This window comes from Diaphorina citri, unplaced genomic scaffold (genome assembly GCF_000475195.1).
Source record: "Diaphorina citri unplaced genomic scaffold, Diaci psyllid genome assembly version 1.1 scaffold1026, whole genome shotgun sequence".
Classification (NCBI taxonomy): domain Eukaryota; kingdom Metazoa; phylum Arthropoda; class Insecta; order Hemiptera; family Psyllidae; genus Diaphorina; species Diaphorina citri.
Genome location: NW_007378456.1, coordinates 26,971 through 44,202, shown reverse-complemented (window position 1 = coordinate 44,202; position 17,232 = coordinate 26,971). Strand labels below are relative to the sequence as shown.

At 36.2% G+C, this 17,232-nt stretch overlaps 1 protein-coding gene across 1 annotated transcript in view; it reads right to left on the bottom strand.

Annotated features, from left to right (window-relative positions):
* LOC103513789 (neural cell adhesion molecule 2-like) overlaps positions 1-17,232 on the bottom strand; it is a gene marked incomplete at its 5' end in the record, with an annotated part of 61,968 nt that overhangs the window by 28,279 nt on the left and 16,457 nt on the right. Inside the window, 2 exons of the mRNA XM_026826900.1 lie at positions 4,460-4,522; positions 8,442-8,726. Of these exons, the coding sequence (XP_026682701.1) occupies positions 4,460-4,522; positions 8,442-8,726 (348 nt within the window). The remainder of the gene's footprint in view (positions 1-4,459; positions 4,523-8,441; positions 8,727-17,232) is intronic.

Genomic DNA, 17,232 nt, shown 5'->3' with positions numbered 1-17,232 from the left:
CATGACCAGTTTAGCATATTTTAAAATGAAGAAAAGCGATACAAGCCTTGTGAGACCTACACCTTCACCCCCAGATTATCTACACTTCCATTACTTTTCTCTCTCCCTCTTCCTTTCTATCTATCTCTGTCTCTCTTTCTCTCTCCCTTTTCCTTTCTCTTTCGGTATCCCTCTCTCTCTCTGTCTGTCTTCCTCGCGCTTTCTTTACCTTTCTCTCCATCTTTCTCTTCCTTTCTTTCTGTCTATCCATCTAGCTTCTAGCCCCTTCTCATCCTTTTTCTCTCCCTCTCTCTTTCTCTCGCTGTATCCCCCTCTTTTTTCCTCTCTCTCTCTATCCCTCTTTATCTTCCTCCCCTTTTGTTTCTCTCTCCCTATCTCTTTCCCTCTCTCTATCTCTCGCTTCGTTTCTCCCTCCGTTCTTCTTTTTCCCTTTCCTCCATCACTTTACCTAGTTCTATCCTGTCTTCTTCTTTCTTTTCGGCTTTTACATTTCTTTTTTTTTTCTCATTCCGCTCTTTCGATTATTTTCTCTTTGTCTCATTTTTTGTTTCTCTTTATCTTCTCGCTTTCTATTCTTTAATTTTAATTTCTGTACAATGCTCCCTATCTCTCTCTCTCTCTCTTGTCTGTTTCATTAAGAGTGTATCATGTATATTTGATTTCCTTGATTTTTTTTTCTTCCATGGAAATACCTATTTTTTAGGGAGCTACCATTCATTACCTTTTGGAAAAATATCTTTCCTCCTCTAGTAGGTATATTTAAAGACGATATGGATAAAGGTAGGTACCTACATAATGTACCTACTTCTTAGGTCGTCTAAACATGATACTACTCAAAAGGTATGAATGTGGAACTAAAAGTTCCTAGACCGTCAATAAAAATCCTCTTCCAATGTAATGGAATGAGACAACAGACACCATAAAGACAATGCTAATTGGTTGTCCCATGTCGTGTGATTTTTTAGGGATTGGTTGGAATCTTCATCTGTTCCTTTTCAGTTGTATCGTGTTTAGACAAACTTGGGGAAAATCTCTATGAGGTTCAATAAATAATATTTTACGGCCATCCCACAAAACTAAAGAAGTTGATTACAGAACAAAGGAGTGGGAATTGGGAAATCTATGACACACATACAAACCTATGTAGATTTACAGATATACCTACCTCTATTGCATAATGATAATTATTATTCTTTGTTTATTTTAAATATGAGTAGGTACCTAGCTAGTTTCTAATTGTAGATACAGGTACATAATGAGTAATTTCAACTTCTCAATGAAAATATAAATAGGATGGAAAAACGCCTACGGAAAGAAATGGAACCTATCTATTTATAAAGAATCGCACATAATATAGCTTTAATACGTGGTAGGTACCATAATAATTGATTTATTATATTTTCCCTTCCAATATTATTATTTTGTACAGTACCTACCTACGTAATAAACCTTTTATAAAAATGGGTATAATGATAATGAATTTCAGACGGAAACAAAAGTAAGAAATACGCCACAGCCTTCAGGACTTTATCCGTGAAATTGAAACCCAAAACCCACTCACTACCTATCCCTTGACAACACTTTATTTTGAATAAGTTAGGTTAGGTAGATTAGGATATCTTTTAAATTTCTTTCTCAAGTCAACCACTTTAAACTTTCAAAAAGCTTTAAACTGTATGGCCATAAACTTTCGTGGACTTGAAATCAAGACACGGAAAAGAGATATGAACTGGGGGTCTCATTTTAAAGAACGCCGTCCCATTTGTAGAAAAACCGAGGGCAATTAATTTCATTTGACAAGATTAAATTCAACCTTCCCGCTGTCATGAATGAAAAAGATATCGGGAATGAATCGCCTTCCCTTACTCCAGAACGGAGAGCTTTCATAATGCCTGGTCATCTGTTATGTTACCCTTGTGGGTAGCATATGAGCTTACGACTACATAATCCGTCTCATTTATCAAACCAAGTAGCCATCATAATATCTACCTATACACAATGAAAAATGTTCTTAGCTTTGCTGAGAATTCCAGAAAAAATATAAAAAAAGTGTATATCTATTTTTCTTCCTCCAAAAGGTCCTTGTCCTTTTATCCTCTCTCATCTCTCGTTAAAACTCAAACGTTTTCGTTATACTCGTATCTACCTATACACAATGAAAAATGTTCTTAGCTTTGCTGAGAATTCCAGAAAAAATATAAAAAAAGTGTATATCTATTTTTCTTCCCCCAAAAGGTCCTTGTCCTTTTATCCTCTCTCATCTCTCGTTAAAACTCAAACGTTTTCGTTATACTCAAAGGGTAAAATCACTAAAGACCTCAGAAGTTATACAGTGGTTTAACGAAAACCGAGTGCAATATTTTCTATAGAAGATATGGCCAAAGTGGGGCTTTTCCCCTGCTTAGGTTTAAAAAAAACTATAGTGTTTATATTTAGTTAGTGTCCTATTGACAATTTTACACAAATACCAATATATCGAGAGCCGCGGCAGAGTCAAGTTTCCGTAATGTGTGAGAACAGCAGTTGAGTAAATTGCTTCAGATATTTGCTGCTCTTCTTATCTCACTCTCGGGTGCAACATTCCGCAATGATGACGTCAATTTGGAGTCAAATATAGACCTGATAGCATCTTTACTTCGGGGGAGAGTGTTGTAATGATGAATGACATTAATTATCCAACTTATGTCTTACGTTATATTTTTTCTTTTCCAAAGTCATGTTTTTTTCTACTCCTTTTTAGTTAACACTTTTGTCGCCTATACTTATTATGACACACTCAAAATACTGTCTCATTATACTTCTTTCAAAAATGTCTCCTCAATTTCTACTACATTTTCTATCCGATGTATTTACCATTTTGTACTAATAGGGCCAAGTTAGGACCTTAATATTCGTAACATTTTATCACGCAATATCTGTGCCATCCAAATTTCGTTAAAAAAAAGTCCTTATGTTTAATAACTAACATATTATTTGCCTAAAGCTATGTCCACACGAAGTCGACGGCCATCGACTATGTGTGGACACAGTTTTAGATTTCACAATGATAGCAATAGCAACTAGGTAATCTCAGTCCTAAAGTCCTAATCTAAAGCAAACGCACGAAACAAAATACGGAAGTACCCTAATATGTGAGTAATCTCGAAGTTCCATCAAATTGGAGTAAATTATTTCTCTCGCCACGTGGTGACGGGAAAGTAGAGGAATGAAATATTTATTACAAAACTTTTGTGTACAAATTATAAACAGGAGCACACCTTTACTTTATCAAAATCAAACTTTCCTCTCAAGTTTTCCCCAGGCTCTACAATTCCGGGACCCGGGCTCAATGATTTCCCCATGAATTTTTAACCCCATAGCTCTTGATTAATAAAAATGAAATTTAGGAAAACAGATTGCATATACACATTTTATGATTTATGTTTTGTTTTTTGAATTATGATTGCGTTCACTTTATACAAGGGTGTTGTGCTAACCCTTGCATTTAAATTTCAAACCTCTTGCATAATAGATCATCTTGTGGTCATAAAAAAACCCTTACTTCATTTCAATACTTACATACTGAGGATACATTATACATATTTGATACATACATAAATTTCTGATATTTTCGTATGCATAATTCTTTTTCGGCGAGAGGATTTTGTTAGGCTATCTACCTATAAATATTGATTTATTGCTATAATCCTTAAGATACCAATGGTCCTTCAACACAAAGAAACAAATTAATGAAGTAGGTATGAATTTATGTATGTATGTATGTAATTCATATGAATCTTGCGTTTAAAATCTTATGTGCAGGTGTGTAATATCATGTTTGTGATAGGTGCATCAAATTGTATTCACATTTCCGTCTTAAGATAAATGAGTCTGCTTACCTTCTTTGTTTGCTCCGCTAACCATTTCAGTTGCCTTGGGTGGTTTTGAAGCCATGGGTATTTCTGCAAAAAATTAAAATCAGAAGTTACCTATATTAGGGGGATTTGATAAATCTGATTAATGTTACATATCAATATAATCCAAGACACCACATACCTATGTACGTAGAAACATTCACATTATACCCTAGTAATTTTGGGTGTGGGTGTAAAACAACAATACTGTTCAAAATGGGTGTGAGGACTGGACTTACTTCATTTCAATACTTACATACTGAGGATACATTATACATATTTGATACATACATAAATTTCTGATATTTTCGTATGCATAATTTTTTCAGTGAGAGGATTTTGTTAGGCTATCTATAAATATTGATTTATTGCTATAATCCTTAAGATACCAATGGTCCTTCAACACAAAGAAACAAATTAATGAAGTAGGTATGAATTTATGTAGGTATGTAATTCATACGAATCTTGCGTTTAAAATCTTATGTGCAGGTGTGTAATATCATGTTTCTGATAGGTGCATCAAATTGTATTCACATTTCCATCTTAAGATAAATGAGTCTGCTTACCTTCTTTGTTTGCTCCGCTAACCATTTCAGTTGCCTTGGGTGGTTTTGAAGCCATGGGTATTTCTGCAAAAAATTAAAATCAGAAGTTAGGTACCTATATTAGGTGAGGGTTTTGAAAATGTCCGCCAATACTATACAACTATCGATGGGGATTTGATAAATCTGATTAATGTTACATATCAATATAATCCAAGACACCACATATGTACGTAGAAACATTCACATTATACCCTAGTAATATTGGGTGTGGGTGTAAAAGAACAATACTGTTCATAATGGGTGTGAGGACTGGGAAAGTAAGAAATAAGAGAGCAGAAATATAGGTAACCAACTTGAAAAGCTACGAACACCTAACCACACATTACGAAACAACATGTTTGACTAGCGAAGAAGGGAAAGAGGGGGTTTTCGGAGAGATAAAAGATGATGGAAATATTTGTTAACCTTAAAAATAAAGGAAGAAAACTTATTTTCTGAAAGCGAAATGGTTTTCATATCTCATGGAAATAAAAAATAATAATTTCACATTGTCAAGATAACATATTATGTGTATGTTTTCACGTACAGGGTACCTAGTTGGTTTCAAACAAAATAGGTACATACACACACAATTGAAAGAGAGATAAATTGATGATTCTGATGACCCTTTTATTGCATTTGTTGAATACAATTATGTAGATAGTTTTCTTTTTTTATAATGCATTTATGTAGGCAATTAAATTACAAACGTTGCCGATTTTGTGTTAGTTTTTTTCATAAATTCTTAATCACTACCATAACCATACCCACATAAAGAGGTACCTACATAGGTATATTTAATTTGCCATTTCAATGTTTAAAGTCACCCCGTATGTTTCCCTGCTTGCTACATCATTTGTATCACACATATTGTTACTGTTCCGTTGTAGCAAACGACCATATTTATTATGTATTATATATTTTTTGTTCCAGTTTCGATACATATTTATCCAGAAAGTTACAAATTAGTTGTGTCACATATGGTGACTTATTTCACTCACATCGTGCCCCATGTATGTTTGCAGTTTTTCTATTTTTTTCTGCTCAAACTACATTTACTCTATTTGTCCTAATAGCTTTTGAACTTCAGAGAAGGTTTTGTAGAAGTACCTACCTTTACTGTATTTCCACTTTAACAGATGTAAATGGCTCATAAAATGTTTAGATACCTCTTATAACAATTTTAGGAACATTCCAACTCGAGGAGTATTGCTGGTAATATAGTGAACAGTATCAACCTATCAACACATGAGCACCTAGGTACTTGTTTATACCTCCACCATTAACACCACTATCACCGTCAACTACAAGTACCACCAACATAACTACCTTTTGAGTTAGGAAAGTTAGATCAAGTCAAAGCAGGGTTTATACGCTTTTCCCGGAATGAAATTCCATGACTTTTCCAGAAAATTTAGATGAGTATTCCAGGGAATTAGGGGGCGGAGGTACCTACTTAAAAATCAGTAAGATTACCCCTTCATTTAAATAAAATATGCAATATGCAAAACGTATTAGACATCTCCTAAAAGAGCTAAAAGGTCACTAGAATAGCAGATGGCAGCTGTACTTTTCCATGGGTCCCCATCCCAGTCAAAAGAGGGGAAGAAGTCCTAAAAAAGATATAATAACATGATCTCACTTGGCATTGTTGTTGGTAAAGTAATGCAATAAACTTACCTACATATAAAGTACCTAGGTGCTTGCTGGGTATGTTGCCTTTACCACAGAGAGTTATGTAGGTAAAATTTTCACACTTCTGATTTTTCCGGATTATCCAATTTAATATTAAAATGAATTTTGTTTTTGCAAAAGGAGAAGGATTTGACTCGGGAATTCCTCACCGCAATCATATACCCACCCGAGTATGATGCTAGTAACATACAATATTTCCTCTGAAATCTCAATCTAGAAACTTGTGAAATTATTTAGCTCGGAAATTTATCTTGTGACATTCCAAGTGACTCCAAATATAGAGAGAACTAGATATTTATTCTAAAACGAAATTATCTTCTTATAGGTTTTATAGTGCCACATGGGAAATCAAAATATTCTTTACATAATATATCGAGTTATTGCACGTTCTTTCGATTTCTCCAACATGAGCCCTTTCGACGAAAATAAATTTTTGCGACTAACTTGAGAAGAGTACCTACCTATAAGTGCAAAGTGTAATGGGTTTTCTACTGGACTAGTTCAAAGGCCACATCATATACGATAGCTCCAACTTCAGTATTCTATTGATTGTTTCTCTGATTTCGATTTCTCCAACATGAGCCCTTTCGACGAAAATAAATTTTTGCGACTAACTTGAGAAGAGTACCTACCTATAAGTGCAAAGTGTCAAATGGGTTTTCTACTGGACTAGTTCAAAGATCTTATACGATAGCTCCAACTTCAGTATTCTATCGATTGTTTCTCTGCCAGGTTTTCTTTAAATTTTCACGATTTTCCATGACTTTTTGGCCGATTTTCAGATTCCATGACTTTTCCAGGTTTTCCAGGTCGCGTAGGTATAAACCCTGCAAAGTACATACTCTCTATTCAACTGATAAATTTTGTTCCCATCATCCATTTCCTCCTAATATTAGGTATATATGATTCGGATTGCATACCTACCTATGTAGGTTTGCATAAAATATACTCAGGTCAAGGAACAATAAATACCTAGAAATATTGTGTCATAAGTCATTATTAAATATTTTTTTTTTTAGGACGTACATTACACCTACCTATGGCATTTATTCTCTACTGAATTTTATGAAGTCTATTAATTAGGTCCTATTGTGGACAAAAGATAATATACAGGACATTTGGGTAGGTATTTATATTTTTTCCTCCCAAAATCAGATATACATATCATAAGTCTATTCCCTAACACCCTTGTGAGCTTTGGGAATAAGTATGCAGGTAGGTACATCAGTGACAGGTTCTGTAAGCGCGAGCTTTTTTTTCCAGCCTCCCTGTTGTTCTTTTTTATCCGAAATAAACAGCATAACAGCATGTAAAAACGTACAGTTATAAACTTTACTACTCGGTAAAGAAGTAATAGAGGTAACGTTTTTATTCGTTAAGTTTTTCCCGAAATTGAAAAAGTTTCTATTAACTTTGACATCCATTAAGACAGTTTCGCTCAGTGAACATACAGACTACACATACTAGGGCTAGATAGGTATATCGTTACTTTGTTATGGTAACATATTACGTACTTAGGCATCCAGAAAAAGTACTTTCACACTTTCGCTCCCTCGATCCCCCAGGAGTATTCAAAATATTCTAGGAGGAAAATAGAGAAAACATCAGAAGAACAGCGTGTTTACTCAATATCTGAGAACAGGATGCATTGAAGGTGTTGAATGGGGTATCAGTGGGAGAGCTTTACCCGTGTTCCTCCTATCGAGAATCAAGGGGGCGTAACTGCTATACCCAAGGTTGGGTGAAGAGGAAAGCGTGGGTTTGATTTTATCGTCTGGGTATGAAATTTTCTCCTCATTTATTCTACAAGTAGGTATATGCCTGTGCTCGGGAATAATGAGATTGAACCCACGTGTTCTTTACCAAACCATTAAGATGTGTCCACAGTCCACACATAGTCGATCGACGGCCGTCGACTATGTGTGGACACACCTTTACACTCAATGATAATGGAATGATAGGATAGTCGAATTAGTGCTAAGACAGATTTTATCCATCTACCGAATAGACAGCTGATGGTTCATGTTTCCATTAATAGGTAGGTAGGTAGGTATGAGGAGACAATTGAAGAAATTTTATCAGGATTAATATTGACGCCGAAGAAATGGCAATGAAAATGTCGAAATGTCGAAAACCCCCTAAAAGATCTTCTGAGAATTAGGCTACCTTTGCTTCATTCCTGTTTGCCTACAGTAAATCAAATAAACAGCTCTCAAACATATACTCGTATGGGTACGGTTTTGAAGTGATAACTTATATTACAACTTACCATAAAGTCTAATGGAGCCTTCTGTCTCTCCCAACGAGTTTTTGGAAATGCACTTGTAGCTGCCAAAATCTTTGGACTCGAGATTTTTGACAGTCATTTTCATGTGAGCTCGGTAACTGTTCTCCGTGAAATTCAAATGGTATTTCTTGGATTCTAAGATGATTGAATTTTCAAACATCCAATAGCTTATGGCACGAGGGTAGGCTTCTATTTGACAGTCTACCGTGACATCGGTGCTTACAGGGGCACCCACTAACTGGTTCGGCACCCAAATCATTGGAGGAACTGAAACAGACAGAAATGGAAATTTGATTTATGATACGGTCTACTTTTTCCATGCAAGTAATCGTTTGATAACCTATATTATTTGCATCGTTTTTAAATTTATATATCTATAATAATTGTATCTATTTGTATATCTACACTATTTATATCTATTGTGTACCTACACACCATACCACTGCCTCCTGTTGTATATTGAGGACAAACATGATGATGTATAAATAATCCCCAGCGGTCTGCTGTGTATATTTTCAATGTTCCACACATCAGCTCCAATGCTCCGCTGCTTCAATACACAGTTTCAAATTCAATAAATTTCAAACCTATTCGGAAAATTGTTTTCAATAAAACAAAAGTTGTTTCACTATTCAAGTCTGATCGGTCGCCACGCCGTGTAGCATTGGTGTGGAGTGTGGACGACACTTTCAATGCTTGGATGGATTTCCATTATTTTGATCTTTCACGACTTTTGTCGACATGACTCAAGTGATAGCTGCTTAGTGCTTAGCCCTCATGTATGCTTCTTCGATGAGACTTGTGAGTCCATCTAGCTTGTTCGAACCGCGATCTATGCAAGTAATCGTTTGATAACCTATATTATTTGCATCGTTTTTAAATTTATATATCTATAATAATTGTATCTATTTGTATATCTACACTATTTATATCTATTGTGTACCTACACACCATACCACTGCCTCCTGTTGTATATTGAGGACAAACATGATGATGATGCAAGTAATCGTTTGATAACCTATATTATTTGCATCGTTTTTAAATTTATATATCTATAATAATTGTATCTATTTGTATATCTACATCTACACTATTTATATCTATTGTGTACCTACACACCATACCACTGCCTCCTGTTGTATATTGAGGACATGATGATGTACCTATAAATAATCCCCAGCGGTCTGCTGTGTATATTTTCAATGTTCCACACATCAGCTCCAATGCTCCGCTGCTTCAATACACAGTTTCAAATTCAATAAATTTCAAACCTATTCGGAAAATTGTTTTCAATAAAACAAAAGTTGTTTCACTATTCAAGTCTGATCGGTTGCCACGCCGTGTAGCATTGGTGTTTTGTATGCCAGAATTTTTCCACAGGCCAAGAAAATCCACCATTGTTGTCTTGGGTCAAAGCTCAAAGAGAAGAGAGAGAGAAAAAAAATATCCAATATAAATTTTAAACGGTTCGGTCATCACATGCAGACTAATATTGAGTCTGTGATGTTCTCTAGTCTGTGCTTTTGTCTTGCACAGCCCCCCAGCTATGTCTGTGGCAGTGTGCTCTCATGGCATTATTGTGAAAAGAATGAACAAAAACATCATAAAGGTTTTCCCCATTTTTATTATTTTCCACAGAAGAAATTAGTTTGGGATTTTCCAGCCTTTTTTTCCCCAGTCTTGGATCTTTTTGTTATTTCTTGTTTGCAGATTACTGACGTTAATACTGAAGAATGAACAAAAACATCATAAAGGTTTTCCCCATTTTTATTATTTTCCACAGAAGAAATTAGTTTGGGATTTTCCAGCCTTTTTTTCTTAGTCTTGGATCTTTTTGTTATTTCTTGTTTGCAGATTACTGACGTTAATACTGTGCGGTACTGACTGAGATTTATTGAAAAGGTCTTGAATGAATCTATTAATTTTATAAAGTACATGTAGGTTGTAGGTACATACATACTTATGTATACCTATTATCTTGTATCTTGATTTAGAAGTCCTGAATTAGACCCTGGTATAGACATGTTGACTGAGATTTATTGAAAAGGTCTTGAATGAATCTATTAATTTTATAAAGTACATGTAGGTTGTAGGTACATACATACTTATGTATAGGTACCTATTATCTTGTATCTTGATTTAGAAGTCCTGAATTAGACCCTGGCATGGACATGAGCGAGATTAAGAAGATGGGAGTTTTGGCATCTCCACTGAAACGATAGAAAAATAGAAAGTAATAAAATTATAGCGGTGTCAGTTTCACAAATAAGTGTGAAATTGCGTTCCAGTTTTGTGTCACAATTCTCGGAAAATTACCGTATTACAATAAAGCTGTAATGCGGTAATATTCAAGTACTAACCCAACTATCAAAGATTTTGAGGAAGTGGATACAAAAGACAATGTTTTGAGTTTATCAGTGTTTTCTTGCCAATATTTCAAAACATTGACGTAATGTCGTTGTAACGATGGATCTAATTTCCTGACGGAATTTTGACACCCCCAACCCTTTCCCCCTTCTCACCACTTTTGCCAGGTGATTACTGATTTCAGCATTTTCAAGACAACATTTCCCTCCTCTCTCAACAGACACCAGAAGTTAGGGTGGAACCTTCTCTTGCTTTAGTCAGGGTCGAATTCAGGGTGGGAGAAAGGTGGGAGTGCGTGTGGGCTTTATAAAGTAACAAAGTTCATGTCTAATTCTAAGATTTAAGACACTATCGCTAGTCCCTACTTAAGTATGTTATTCGGTTTCCATTCAGGTACATGAAGAAACTCCGTTGACCCATACATTCGAAAGAAGAAAACTTCTTCAAATTGTAGTTCTTCATTATTTTGATCTTTCACGACTTTTGTCGACATGACTCAAGTGATAGCTGCTTAGTGCTTAGCCCTCATGTATGCTTCTTCGATGAGATTTGTGAGTCCCTCTAGCCCGTTATTCGAACCGCGATCCCCTCTAATGATCTCCGTGGTATTAAGGCAAATATTGATGCAGAAGGTTCAATTCCCGTCTTCAATGATTTGCTTCTAAGTAGGTGTCCACAACGGAAAACCGACCGTTGCAGAAAATCAAGAAAATTAGTTTTGAGTATTTTTTCTTCGATTGTCGATGGTCACGGCGAGGGTCGGGTATTAAGGCAAATATTGATGCAGAAGGTTCAATTCCCGTCTTCAATGATTTGCTTCTAAGTAGGTGTCCACAACGGAAAACCGACCCTTGCAGAAAATCAAGAAAATTAGTTTTGAGTATTTTTTCTTCGATTGTCGATGGTCTCGGCGAGGGTCAATGGTCCATGGTCAATTTGTCACCGTTGTGGCCGCGCACTAAAGCTTTTTATATCTTTCAATAGCTCGTCAATATGACAATGATGGATAGCATTGGGGGAGAACTTTCTTCTCGAAAATGGCGTTCTCCTAACATCCTGCCCTACGACAATGACAATCTATAAAACATTCAAAGTCCACGAGTAGGGAAAGCGTCAGATAGAAATTATTTTGAATGAAGCTTTTGATGATAGTAACACAATTTGAAGCATTCAGAATTCAGCACTTCGCATTGGTGACACAGATGTGACTAGAGGGGAAGGGGATGTCAGGGAATGAAACAGAACATAATTATTATTACCTACGCTAAGCTCTACTTATTTATAGCTATCTACACAAATGGACCGTTTAGGAGAACCTGGCTCTTGTGCCTTCTGTCAGAGGTTTGCAATATCAACAAGAGGTCTTTCTACCTAGGAAAATATTGTGAGGAGTTTGCACCTTTAATACGCTACTTAAGGTGTGATTTAGTTCGGCTTCAGAGCTTTATACCGGAGATTTCCTGTCAAATATAAAAGGCAACTTGAGTTAACTGAGGACCAAATTTAATCCGCAAGATGAATAGCTAAGTGATTGCTCAATCACACTATTCATCACTCCCATAAGATTACATACTTGGAAAAATCATAAAACTCATTTCTTCAAGAGATAATCAAATTAAAAGTCGCCCAGCTATCGGCGTATAGCAGTGGACATAAAGGTGGAGAAATCGTATTGGATTTCGTGGATAGTTTTCAAATAATGATTATGACGATGAAAATAATTATCACAATGATAAATTGATAATGTTGAATGCATAAATACATTATTGAATAGGTACGTGTGTTTACCTTTGTAATGCAATATTTGTGTAACATTTATTATTACTTGAGTTATAATAAATTTAATCCAATTTCCAAACCCGACTCAATGTTTTGTGAAATAAATAGGATGGAACACAAAGCGTAATCCGAATTAGAATGAGACTAAAAAGTTCGTTTACCCCTTTCCATATAGGTATGTGGAATGGATAATTTGAAATTAAATAATGTGGGTTCAAAAAATGAGTGGTTAAATTTCAACGGGATCGATTTTTTCCCAAATATTTTAGGTGACGATGTTTTAGGTTTATGTGACGGATAAAGTACTTACCCAACTATCAAAGATTTTGAGGAAGTGGATACAAAAGACAATGTTTTGAGTTTATCAGTGTTTTCTTGCCAATATTTCGAAACATTGACGTAATGTCGTTGTAACGATGGATCTAATTTCCTGACGGAATTTTGACACCCCCAACCCTTTCCCCCTTTTCACCACTTTTGCCAGGTGATTACTGATTTCAGCATTTTCAAGACAAGATTTCCCTCCTCTCTCAACAGACACCAGAAGTTAGGGTGGAACCTTCTCTTGCTTTAGTCAGGGTCGAATTCAGGGTAGGAGAAAGGTGGGAGTGCGTGGGCTTTATAAAGTAACAAAGTTCATGTCTAATTCTAAGATTTAAGACATTATCGCTAGTCCCTACTTAAGTATGTTATTAGGTTTCCATTCAGGTACATGAGTTGACCCATACATTCGAAAGAAGAAAACTTTTTATACAACTTCCACAGTTTTTCTTCCCTGGATGTAAAATTTGCCATATAAGTAGGCCTCCCTAGTTTCCAGATTACAGGGACAAAATGTGGCGCAAACCTGTCCCAAGCCCTACTAAATAGCTAAATACGACCCTGCCTGTTTACCTAATGACATAAACTTTGTTTCTTTTTGTGATAAAAAATAATGTTTTAAAAATTCCATTTTCTGGTGTAGGGAAAAAAAATATTTAAAACTTTCATCATTGAAGTCTTGTTGGAAACTTTCTTCACCTACTTATACAATACAAACAATGTCAACATGATGAACACTGTTAATAAATTCCTCCATAATGGGCTAAGTGTTTGGGCCCTTTTTTGGGCATGAAAAATCTGAACAGAAAATTTTGTATTAGAGAGGTGTTATTTGGAAAATAAGTTCAAAATATTATGAAGATACCTAGGTATGTACTTTTTGTGTATTTTTGAATAAGATAATGTACATTTTTTCACCTGTATGAAACATCATTTCATAGTCAAATACATAGTTGTTGGGTAGGTATGTAGCGTACATGGTATAACGACAAACATATACCTGCTCTTTTATTTCAAATATGAACATTGAATAATAATAATCTAACATTTATAATTAAAAAAAAAAAGAAAAAAAATGAAAATCAATTAACAGAAACAAAAGAAATTCTGAATGAGTTTTCATTGTGAATGTCAGAGATGATGTAAAATTTGCCATATAAGTAGGCCTCCCTAGTTTCCAGATTACAGGGACAAAATGTGGCGCAAACCTGTCCCAAGCCCTACTAAATGCGACCCTGCCTGTTTACCTAATGACATAAACTTTGTTTCTTTTTGTGATAAAAAATAATGTTTTAAAAATTCCATTTTCTGGTGTAGGGAAAAAAATATTTAAAACTTTCATCATTGAAGTCTTGTTGGTAACTTTCTTCACCTACTTATACAATACAAACAATGTCAACATGATGAACACTGTTAATAAATTCCTCCATAATGGGCTAAGTGTTTGGGCCCTTTTTTTGGGCATGAAAAATCTGAACAGAAAATTTTGTATTAGAGAGGTGTTATTTGGCTAGCCGTATTTTATTTTGTGACTTTGTTTTAGACATCATACGAAATTTCTCTTTGGACTAGTTTGGACTGGTAGCGGGTGTGGTGGTGCCATTGTCCAAACTAGTCCAAAGAGAAATTTAGTATGGTGATTGAAAAAAGTCACATAATCGAATACGGCTTATCTATACGAGTACAAATTGGGGTATTTACAGGTTAGGGGTGTACACTCGACCGAAAGGCTAGTACCCACCGGGGACATTAATTTGTTTCCCAACAGTTTCTGGAGAGTACCTACTTAAACAAAGTTTCTGGATTGTTGAGAAACAATGTTTCTGATGAAAATGTTGCTGATGGGTACTAGGCTAAAGGGAACCAATATACTGGGGTATGGATAAAGGTAGGTATAGGTACCTACATAATGTACCTACTTCTTAGGTCGTCTAAACATGATACTACTCAAAAGGTATGAATGTGGAACTAAAAGTTCCTAGACCGTCAATAAAAATCCTCTTCCAATGTAATGGAATGAAACAACAGACACCATAAAGACAATGCTAATTGGTTGTCCCATGTCGTGTGATTTTTTAGGGATTGGTTGGAATCTTCATCTGTTCCTTTTCAGTTGTATCGTGTTTAGACAAACTTGGGGAAAATCTCTATGAGGTTCAATAAATAATTTTTCAGCGTCATTATTCACCATATTGTTCACCGGTATGGCATCATGGAGTCTCCTACATTTTAGCCGGCAGGTGGCTCCAGAATACTGCAGATATCAGGGACTCATCAACTGTGTAGCGTGTACCATGTAGTAATATCAGCTACCTAGAACCTCTTATATCCGCTATAGTATTAAATCCTGATACATTTTTCAGCGTCATTATTCACCATATTGTTCACCGGTATGGCATCATGGAGTCTCCTACATTTTAGCCGGCAGGTGGCTCCAGAATACTCGAGATGTCAGGGACTCATCAACTGTGTACCTTGTAGTAATACCAGCCATAACCTCTAATATATCAGCTAGAGTTCTAAAATAAATACTGAAAGTGTCAGGGACTCATCAACTGTGTACCTTGTAGTAATACCAGCCATAACCTCTAATATATCAGCTAGAGTTCTAAAATAAATACTGAAAAATATCAGCTTTCCAGCAGCGATAAAACATTGAATGCGCCAGTTCCCGATGGATCACTGAAGTTAAACAACGTTGTGCTTTGCTGGTATCTAGATGGGTAGCCAAAGCGACCATGTAGGCAACCTCGTGCTGCTGGCTTTTGAGGCCTCACTCAGGGTGGGTGAGGTTTGTGAGGTATACTGAAAGATATCAGCTTTCCAGCAGCGATAAAACATTGAATGCGCCAGTTTCCGATGGATCACTGAAGTTAAACAAGGTTGTGCTTTGCTGGTATCTAGATGAGTGGCCAAAGCGACCATGTAGGCAATCTCGTGCTGCTGGCTTTTGAGGCCTCACTCAGGGTGGGTGAGGTTTGTGAGGTAGTGGGTAACTTGCTGCAAAGTAGTGTGGAGGGTTTAATCCAAGGGTAAAATCACTAAAGACCTCAGAAGTTATACAGTGGTTTAACGAAAACCGAGTGCAATATTTTCTATAGAAGATATGGCCAAAGGGGGGCTTTTCCCCTGCTTAGGTAAAAAAAAAAAATCTATAGTGTTTATTTGTTAGTGTCCTATTGACAATTTTACAGAAATACCAATATATCTAGAGCCGCGCATCAGAGTCAAGTTTCCATAATGTGTGAGAACAGCAGTTGAGTAAATTGCTTCAGATATTTGCTGCTCTTCTTATCTGACTCTCGGATGCAACATTCCGCAATGATGACGTCAATTTGGAGTCAAATATAGACCCGATAGCATCTTTACTTCGGGGGAGAGTGTTGTAATGATGAATGGCTGACAGGAAAGGGACCATTGACATTACACTGTATAAATATGCATTGGTACGTATTTTGCCTACTATGGTTGGGACATTTTTTCTGTAATTTGCCTGTATGTTTGTGAGATTGTTAGCTGAAAAATCTTAGCTTGGAGGGTTGCATGCCTGCCCTGTAAGCACTAGGTCGTTGGTTGGATTCCCGCCCGGGGCGAACCTTATCCTAAAGAGATGAGGTTTGTTCTCGGAACAGCTGGCTTTCTCTTATCCTGTCATTAATTCTCTTTCCGATATCAGGACGATTAGTTACAGTTCCCTCTGTCGATACAAATCCGCCCCGGGCGGGAATCGAACCCGCGGCCTAGCGCTTACAAGGCAGACGCACTACCAACTAAGCTAACTAGGCTGGCTTATTTTGTATTTTGCCTGCTATGGTTAGGACATTTTTTCTGTAATTTGCCTCTATGTTTGTGAGATTGTTAGCTGAAAAATCTTAGCTTGGAGGGTTGCATGCCTGCCCTGTAAGCACTAGGTCGTTGGTTGGATTCCCGCCCGGGGCGAACCTTATTCTAAGAGATAAGGTTTGTTCTCGGAACAGCTGGCTTTCCCTTATCCTGTCATTAATTCTCTTTTCGATATCAGGACGATTAGTTACAGTTCCCTCTATCTTTTTTTGTACATTCCTGTATATAAACGGGCTTCTTGAAATTACTGTATGTAAACGGGTTTCCTGACATTCCTGTAAATAAAACGTGTGCACCCTATATGTAAACGGGCTTCTTGAAATTACTGTATGTAAACGGGTTTCCTGACATTCCTGTAAATAAAACGTGTGCACCCTATATATGTAAACGGGCTTCTTGAAATTACTGTATGTAAACGGGTTTCCTGACATTCCTGTAAATAAAACGTGTGCACCCTATATAT